The sequence below is a fragment of the Scomber scombrus genome, chromosome 23 (genome assembly GCF_963691925.1).
Source record: "Scomber scombrus chromosome 23, fScoSco1.1, whole genome shotgun sequence".
Classification (NCBI taxonomy): domain Eukaryota; kingdom Metazoa; phylum Chordata; class Actinopteri; order Scombriformes; family Scombridae; genus Scomber; species Scomber scombrus.
Genome location: NC_084992.1, coordinates 23,446,634 through 23,456,326, shown reverse-complemented (window position 1 = coordinate 23,456,326; position 9,693 = coordinate 23,446,634). Strand labels below are relative to the sequence as shown.

At 37.8% G+C, this 9,693-nt stretch overlaps 2 protein-coding genes across 2 annotated transcripts in view; one reads left to right on the top strand and one right to left on the bottom strand.

Annotated features, from left to right (window-relative positions):
• zgc:92664 (uncharacterized protein LOC436695 homolog) overlaps positions 1–2,447 on the bottom strand; it is a 7,787-nt gene extending 5,340 nt beyond the window's left edge. The window contains exons 1-3 of the mRNA XM_062444725.1: positions 2,144–2,447; positions 957–1,051; positions 1–27 (exon numbers count right to left, since the gene is read on the bottom strand). The exon at positions 1–27 is cut by the window's left edge and continues 218 nt beyond it. Of these exons, the coding sequence (XP_062300709.1) occupies positions 1–27; positions 957–1,051; positions 2,144–2,164 (143 nt within the window). The 5' untranslated portion in view covers positions 2,165–2,447. The remainder of the gene's footprint in view (positions 28–956; positions 1,052–2,143) is intronic.
• Positions 2,448–5,609: 3,162 nt separating this feature from the next.
• rnaseka (ribonuclease, RNase K a) lies at positions 5,610–9,672 on the top strand. Its single transcript, XM_062444318.1, has 4 exons — positions 5,610–5,972; positions 7,607–7,686; positions 8,190–8,316; positions 8,760–9,672. Exons 1-4 carry the CDS (start codon positions 5,898–5,900, stop codon positions 8,775–8,777), a joined length of 300 nt encoding a protein of 99 aa, XP_062300302.1. The 5' UTR covers positions 5,610–5,897; the 3' UTR covers positions 8,778–9,672.
• Positions 9,673–9,693: the final 21 nt, after the last annotated feature.

The following is a 9,693-nucleotide window of genomic DNA, read 5'->3' as shown; positions in this document are numbered from 1 at the left end:
ACCTGACCGCTGGAGGGAAGATGGGAACTAACCTGACTTTAGTATTTATAGCAGGTCAGCTGTCATCAAATGAATGCTCCAATAATCAATTCATCTGCAACATCTTGTTGTATATCATTGTTACCTGAACATATTTGAGTTTTGGACTGTTGGTCCATTTTTAGATTTGTCTCCTAACCATCTTTTGTAAAGGTGGACAGATGGTTATACCTTTATACAGAGTGAATAAAGATGATTCCACTCCACATGTAATCATTAAATCTGCTGATTTTTTTTTGTCTGGAGGGTTCATATACATCATGTATTAAAAAAAGGTTTGGTGGTGGAATTACATTGTATTAACACACTATTTGACCCTTACTCAGATATTTTCTGTAATGATATATCAAATGATTTATACAGTATGTATAGACCTTAAAAACACAACCATCAATTACTTCTGACCAGTCACTTGATAATAACACGAGCAGTGGATCTGGTGCTGAACAGGAGCACTGAATTTAATAACTGTCAGATGTCCCTGTTTGTTGCCCAGCTAGCAGTTCTTACTGGTTTAATGTTACATTATAAAAAGGGTGAGAAATTTGCAACAATGCAGCAGAAGTCCTCCAACAAACTAGGACATGTTCATGGTCTCACTTTCAGCACAGAGAGGAAGCGAACATACAAAATAATGCAGTGGACAGAACAGAAAAATAGGATTGATAAGGAGATAAATGCTAGTTTTGTGTTTAAATAGGCTACTAATATGCCAGACCTGTGTGTGCTGAGTGAAGAGATAAATATGATCATCACTTTTTTATAAGATCCATGAATTCCCCATGTATTGTATTGTATGTATGTATGTATGTATGTATGTATGTATGTATGTGTGTGTGTGTGTGTGTGTGTGTGTGTGTGTGTGTGTGTGTGTGTGTGTGTGTGTGTGTGTGTGTGTGTCTGTGTGTGTGTGTTACCCTGAAGGACTGGAGTCAGCCACTGGATGAAGCTGCATGGTGAGCTCTCCTAGTTTGGTGAAGGCGGCTCCAGCTGCAGAGAAGATTTCCCCAACCTATGCAAAACACAAACACATAGCCAACTGTAAAACTCAGTGTGAGACATGCACTACAAAAGTATGTGTGCACCAAACACTGCATCCACATCTGATAGTAAAACGTATTATCATGATTCCATGTTTATTAATCTGCTGCTGTAACAGCCTACAGTCTGCTGCTTTCAGGCTTTCCAGCAAATGTTGGAACCTGGTTGCAGGTTTTGCTTTCATTAAAACACTGATGTCATTGATAAGGTCTGGCTGAGGTTCCCGCAAAACTGGAGGAGCATTCCTTTATGAGGCTGACTTGGTGCACAGGAGTCATGTTGAAACAGTAGAAGGACACAATCTGCTGGAAGAACACTAATGTCTAAAATATGACTTTAAGAAACACTGTCTGAGAAAAATCTAACAGACAGAGGCACATATCTACTTGATATGACGACTAACTCAGACTGCTGAAGCCTCATAGAAGCTTCACATCTGCTTTTAAATAACTGTGTGGACACATTGGATTTTGTCCCATTCCTCCTGTTCATACTACTACTTTACTGCTCATATGGACACCTGACTGCTGGTTTAAGACTGATTTAAAGAATTGTGAACATTTCTTTTAAGTGACATCTTTCACTAACATGAAGGTAAACACGGGCAGGATTCAGGACTGAAGCTCAGACTGCTGAAGACTCATATAAGCTTCACATCTACTTTTAAATGACTGTGTGGACACACTGTGGATTTTGTCCTCCATCACTTCCATTGAAAGCTCACGTGAAGATATTTAATAGTCAGTATAAACAGGAGGAATGATTACAGAGAGGAAAACCTCTTTCACTGTTCATATGGACACCTGACTGATGTGTAAACAGCAACATCTCAGTGGTTCATTAGCATATTTTTTTAGAACCGTTTCTCCAAACAACTACTTTAAGTGTCTAACTTTCCTAAATCCATCTCTCAACACTGATATTCTTCGTAGCTGGAAAAGTTAAAGCGGCTCTTTTGTTTTGTGTAACGTTATAAATGAATAAGATGCTATTCTTGTCGGGCTAACGTAACTCTGCAGAGACAAAAAAACAAGCCAGTGATTCATGTGTTTATAGCACTTACTTTAGTGGAAGCTGAGGTCATGGTGCAGCTCTGTGTAGCACCATAGACTGAACACAGTCAGTTAGTGGGAATCAATGATGCTGTGAAGTGGACGTAGCAGCTGCTAAGATGCTAACAGTGTAGCTATTAAACATTTGGTGTGACAAGGACCTGTGCTGCTGTTCCTCTGCTCTTATTATCGACGTCTGAAAAAGTCCAACATGTAAACAGACCGGGGGACAGTGCTATGAACGCTTTAGCTCCAATGAATTACATTACTGCTAGAAGTAGACAGGTCAGTTCATACACCGAAAACAATAAATGAGAGAACATGTGTTGCCTTCAATGTCTCCTCGTAAACTCCGTGTTCGCTTATCCAACTTATTGTGTGCTTTGTTGAAGAGGGTTTAGATTGAAAAGTATATTTTGACTGTGTGTATTATTTTGAACATGCATTAAACGCTACATACTATAAACTCCGCCTGTTAAATAACGTCCTCACTACAATAGAGTGGTATAAGAAGTGCTTCCTTTCGCTGGTATAGTTTTGGGTTTTGAACTCAGCAGCACAGTGACATCTGGTGGCTGAAAGTATAGCAACAACAATTCAAGACGACACGTCAGTGATTTCATAGTTACAATATATCATGTGTGCTGTATAGAGAATTACATGCTGTTTAGATTTAACAATACTATTATAATACGACAATATTTTTTTTATTGTCGACCATTGTTGAAACGAGTCTTTGACTACAACTGTAAGACATGGAAACAGCAGCATGTAAAACAACAGACCATGCAAGGGTACAAGTATTCCGATACTTAATTTAAGTACAACAATTTAGAATTAGGCGACCCTCTTCCAAATAACAGTAATTAAAACAGGTAAAAGTTTATTATTGGTCAAATGTTGCCTGAGAGTGTCTAAAGTAAAAGTACTCATTATACAAGAAAATCTACTCTGTCAGTTATATTTCATTTTATTATCTTTACTGATGCACTAATGTATTATCAGGATTTCATAGTTGAAGCTGGAGGTGGAAGCTATTTTTTTGGTACTTTATACTATCTGTTTGGTCATGTTAATGATGCATCACACATTACAAACTGATCATAAGTTGTTTTTTCTTTTTTCTTTCTTTTTTCCTTCTTATTTATTACAAAGTAACTATAATAGCTGTTGAATAAACATAGAGCAATGAAAGTTAAAATATTCCCTCACTGTAATGGAGTAAAGTAGCAGTGTAAAGTAACACAAAAATGAAAAAATGACTCTAATTCAGTACTTTAAAATTGAGCACTTAGTGTTCACACTGACTATGACAAAATCCCTTCTTAATGCACTTACAATGTAAGTGATGGAGGACAACATCCATAGTCCTCCTGTGCAAAACTACAAAAAACAATTGCACTGACTGAAGGCACTTTTGGGGGGCCTCAAATGTTTTCCTCTTCTCCTTGGGGCTCTCCTTTCTCAAGAGCACATGAATTAGCTCCAGCATGGTGGAGGACATTGGGTTAGAACCTGTGGTAGTAATTAAGCATGACCAGCATGACTTCAGCTGTGTCTGGTGTGTTGTCTGTGGGGCATTTACAATGGCCTTAACCTGTTCAGCAACTGAATGAATCCCTCTGGGGTTAATTCTGTAAGGTGCAGGTATGCCACTTCTGGTATCATAAACATTTGTCTCTCCTCAGACGAGGTTCCTGCAGCTCCCCCCAGTACCACCCTTAGGTTGTGCAGATGGCTGAAATCATCGTCCACGGTCACCAGGATATAATTTACTCCAACTACCTGGGAAAGTCCTTGTAATGGGTTATCCATAGTGTGATGGAATATGCCTTGGTATTACATCCCATGGGGTAGCCTGGTGTACTGATACACACCACATTGTGTTTACTGTTTTGAACTTCATTGATTCTCTATCCAATGGGAGCTGCTGGTATAGGCCTGAGATATGCCTTTGTGATACTATATGTTTTTGGCCATCTTAATTAATGTATGGAAAAAAATGTGACTTTCCCTTTCCTTACTAGCATTCTAGTATGGCTCTTATTTGAAAAAGGCACTGAAACAGCACCTGCATTTTTTTTATTTTTTTTTATTTATTTTATTAGACAGGAGACAGACAGGAAGAATGGGGTCTGGTTTGGCATGAACCCAGGCCGCTGTGGTAAGGTCTCAGCCTAACGTTAACATGGTATGTGCACTAACTGGTGAACCCTTGGGGTGCAGGGTGATTTTAATGTTAATTCAATCAGTGGCTGTCAGATGATTACACCTGGGGTGTATGACTTCCGTGTCCTGCATGAACTAACACATTGCTTCATCTAGTAACATTACATGTGTGGTTCTGACAGCAGGCAGTGATATTTGACAACTTACATGGAGCTCTGTCAAACTGTATTTAATATTAGACATATGGGAAGCAAGCCCAAATAAGCAACTAAACTTAAGAAACAAGCCAAAAAAACAGCAATCCACAACTACCAATATTTGTAAGCGACTTTATAGAAAAATAATAAGTGGATAAGCGGCAAACCCAACAGGCACAGCTTAACGCCTCACTGACCAGTATCCGAGAGGGAATTTGATGCTAAAAAGACCGTGAATGTGGCAGATATCCACTTGCCTCAGATCAACTTTTAAATACATCATTGCACAAAATGACTGTGTGGTGTGGACACACTGTCGATTTTGTCCTCCATCACGTCCATTGAAAGAACATTTGAAGGAGATCTTTTAATAGTCAATATGAACAGGAGGAATGATTACAGAGAGAAATACCTCTTTTACCTGAAAAAATGGTGAAACTGGCCTTTAAGTTTGTATTTCCGACAGTACCTGAATGCACCGTAGAAGAACCGCGGCACGACCGTTGAGAGAAAAGTCATGTGACTTAAGACTAGGTCATATGACTTTTTTTTTCTTTATCAGTTAAATATTTTGTAACGTGACACATGCTGCTTTTGTCCTACACTGATAACTGATAGTTATAGTTACATAATAGGAATTATAATTTACCTTTCATTTAAATTGAATATAGTTCCGATTGATAAATACTTGACCAGATAGTTGACATTTCTGTCGGTAATTAAAACCCAACTTTTAAATGACACTTTAATCAAAGAGATGAAAACAGACAGAGCAATAAGAGGTGGACAGGGCTCCTTTGCTCAGTCTATCAGCGGGTTTCCTCCAGTGGTCACTCACAGTATTGGAGGGAATATCCCCATAGACCACCATTATAAAATAGACGTATGTAAAAGTGCTGACAGGAAACCATGACCAGCAGACAAGGACAAGTCTGACTCTTCCTATTATGAATTGTTTATCTATGGAACATTTGTATGTGTAAAGCTTTCCTCGAGCCGAGAAAAACGATAAAAAAACAACAACCATGACGTCATCAAAATGTATAGTCTCTAGGCTCAGCAGGAGCTCGCGGGCGGGGCAAGCGGGAGAAACACTACTGCGCATACTCAGTAAGCCTATCCAAGGAAACTATCAAAACACTTTCATAACTTTTCTAGTTCCCTATAAAAACAAACCCGGAAGCTACAAACTTTTTGGCGTATGTGCCAGCTGAGCAGCTCTGAGAGGAGTGAATGGGTGCCATTTTTGGTCTGGTATCCACCTCTTATTATACATCCATGCTCTTTCGACACTACGGAAACTTCCGGTGTCACCTGACTGAACAAGTGACACAAGTTTGACCAACAAGTCAGACAAGTCAGCTTCTTTTTAATTTCTAACACAACTTTACAGTTAAAGATGCGCGGATTGATCTGTGGACCCAAACTCGCAGCGTGTGGGATAGCTTTGAGCCTGTGGGGGATCATCATGTTGGTAAGTGAGACTTTTTGCTGCTGCCTCTGATCTATTCTCGGTTTTATGATTTCTGTCGAATGATGGACTATAAGTTGAACAGGGCTTAGACTGCGTCCACAACAGACACAAAGTTCTCCTGTGATGACTTTAACCAGCTTCTTTACAGCTGACTTAACGACACGTTCAACAAATATGTCATAGTTGCTGTGCTGTTCAAACAGATATAAATATGAATACTAATACTAATACCAGCAGGGGATGTACATATTGAAATAATGACGTTTAAAAACACCTGTTACGTCACGAAAGGCTTCCAACTCCATTTTGATTATAAAGATAATAAAATATGTAACATTATGCTTATTTTGTTAGGTGAATTTCACATATGAAGCCAGAATACATAAAACAACCATCATTTAAATGATTCTTGATAGATTAGACAGTATAACTTTGAGTCATGTCAAGATCTACTCAGAAATGTTTACTTGAAGAAGTCTGTCACCTATGTATTTACTGATGTCCTCTTTTCTTTTTTCTTTTATTTCTTTTTTCTTCTATTGCAACTATTATATTTTCATTATATATACATTCTTTATTTGATAAAGAATAAACAGAAAATGAAAATGTAGATTTTCTAAAATTAACTAAAGTTGTTTTTTTTTTAAATTTATGTTGAATAATTAGTCAACTTAATTGTGATAAAAGAGAATTACTACATAACTGTAGATTTTTAGCAAAGTTAAGTGTTAATTTTTCTTCAGTGTTGAGCAAAGAATTGAAGGCTGGTGAAAACCAAACACAAACCACAGTCATTTACAAACCCTGTCATCATTATCATCATCCACAGACAACTAAGATGCATGATCAGCAATTGAGTAACTCCTCCTTACATCAGTAAAAATGCATAAAATAATCAAACTTTTATTTACAGTGATAGGACCAGAAGGGCTTAATGTCCAAAAGTGAAATCTTATAGTTCGTTCTCATCGTTCTCCTCGGGTTCGTTGCTCCTTGTAACTGCAACTTTAGCAGAACACTCTGCCTTTCTGGTATTTTTAGATTTTTTACATTTTAGAATAAAATCTTTCAAAAGCAAGAATTGTTGGTTTAAATAAGTGTATATAGATAAATAGGGCTGCATGGTTATTTTCATTATTGGTTATTTGTTGGTAAAATGTCAGAAAATAATCAAAAATTCATGTTTTCATTTCTTTCATATCTCATGGTGACATGCTCAAATGTTTAGTTTTGACTGATAAAGAGTTCAAAATATATAAAATGTATTCAGTTGTAGTAACATGTATGACAGAAATATTCAACAAGCTGTAACCAGCATTTCTGCTTAAAAGATGACTGAAATTATTATAAGATTAACAAAATATGTGCCAATTAATTGTCTGTTAAAGAGTACGGTCTAGACCTGCTCTATGTGTAAAGTACCTTGAGATGACTTTTGTTGTCATTTGGCGTTATATAAATAAAGATTGATTGATTCATTGACTGTTAATAGAATAATAGAATAATCAATTAACCAGCTAATTGCCTCTAGATATATTGCCTCAAAAAATCACACAAAAATCTGAATTATGTTGTTTACTGTATGTAGAGTAAGAATAGATGATTCAGTAACAAGTGTCCCTCCTGCCTCTCAGACCATGCTGGGGATTTTCTTCACAACACATTCAGCAGGTCTGATTGAAGATGTGCCAGTGACAGAAGACGACATGAAAGAGTAAGACTTCTACTTTCCATGACATCACCAGTGTTCTGTTGTAGTTTATGGAAAGCCATTGAGCTCAGCAGGTGTGCATGAACATGTAAAGCTTTAACACCATCAGCTGGTTATACAGGGGTCGGCCACTGTTGATGTATGATCCAATAGGATCCAACAGTTGCATACGTTGTGGTCATGACGACATTGTTACATAGAGATGTGTATCAAATTATTTTTTTACCCATACACATTAGAACCATTTATTTAGTGCAGAGGTATCCAAACTATTCCATAAAGAACCATAATGTGGCTGCAGGTTTTCATTCCAACCAAGCAGAAGCACACCAGGCTTTAGACTCATTTAATTAACTGTGGAATCGTGTGCTCATGATTGGTTGAAACAAAAACCTGCAGGCACACAGCCCTTTATGGAATAGTTTGGATGTGTCTGATTTAGTGGGTAAGTTGTGACATTTTCAGCAGCATTTGTGGAGCTTAACAGCCATTGTGTGTGTTCTCAGTACGAACCCTCCCCAGAAGATCTACGCTCTCTATGAGAAAGTGGGAACCAACTGCTTCATAGCGGCTGCTATCTACGTCCTGTTTGGAGCTTTCTCCTGCTGCCAAATGAAGCTCATCAAGAAGAGGGTGAGTTCATTTGTTTGGACTGTTTTCGAGTGTATGTGTTGATTTTAGACCTAAAGTGATAGTTTTCCTCTCTAAGGACCTGTGCTTAAAGACTCAGAGGACAGTGAACTGTAGAAGTGAGAAAGAAGATAGAACCTAACTACATCTAGGCAGTAGTAATATCTCTCCATTTATGTCACTGGAACTACTTTTTATTAGAAATAGTATCTTAAACTAATGTATGGAAAGCTCCACTTGCTTCCCCCATATGACACACACACACACACACACACACACACACACACACACACACACACACACACACACACACACACACACACACACACTATTAATCATTTGGACAGAACAAACAACACACTACTTCATACTTGTTAGTTTTTTTACATGATTACTAGTAATGGGTTAGTTGTAATGTGAACTCATGTTACCAACCTGTTCTTCAGGAGTACCTGGTGCACTAGTGCCACCTGCTGGACTGAGGACCTGACAGCAGCACTCTGACAGCAGTGGAGGCTGTGCCTGAACAATCACCTGCTCCCTGATCATTCACTTGCTCCGGGGTTTGAAATTTTTAATCAGAAGCCACAGGGAAGAGTCTGGATGCCATGTGACCGCAGATGGATGTTCTGCACCTTCATGTATTATAAAATTTTGCTACCTCTGATCATAAGTGCTTGAATTATTTGAATTAATATCCACTCAGCAGTTGTGTTGTTCTTCAGAGTCTAAATGATTATTTTTGTGAAGCATTACATGTTGTAATTTATCTCGTCTTTGTGTCATCCAGACCTACAGTACAAGAGAATGTATATCTGATTATTGCCAGTAACCAACTGGGTTTGGAATGAAGTTATTAGATCAAATGATTAATTTCTTTAAGCTAATTCCTGTTTGTCCATTTGTCTTTGCTGTTTGACTTCATCCTTATGTCCACCAGATGTGATCCAGCTGTGCTGCAGCTGCTGAAACAGTCAGTTCAGGTGCTTCTCTTTTACATACTCTGCTTTTTTTTTTTTTTTAACTGAAAAAATGACTTTTTTGTGGATACGTTTCTACATACAAAAGTATATTACAGAGTGCAGTTACATTCACAGAGCAGTAAAAACAGCGCTGTGGTGGACATGTAAAGCTGATGCCTGCCTGCTGCACTGCTCACATTGAAACCAACAGGTGTTCTTCACTACATGTGTCCACCTGTTATCAGTGGACACAACCAAACTGTTTAAGGTGGACATTCAGGTTACACTTCTACTCTAAATACACGCATGTTGCTTCTTTAAGAAAAATTATGTATAAATGAAAAATGATTTAATGACGTACAAAACATTTTTGCTAATAAATAAATACAAACAAGTACATTGGAACTTTTTCATATTT

Coding starts and splice junctions, on each gene's coding strand:
- rnaseka (XM_062444318.1), top strand. CDS start 5,898: ATGCGCGGATTGATCTGTGGACCCAAACTCGCAGCGTGTGGGATAGCT. Junction 5,973..7,606: donor TGTGGGGGATCATCATGTTG/GTAAGTGAGACT, acceptor CCTGCCTCTCAG/ACCATGCTGGGGATTTTCTT. Junction 7,687..8,189: donor ACAGAAGACGACATGAAAGA/GTAAGACTTCTA, acceptor GTGTGTTCTCAG/TACGAACCCTCCCCAGAAGA.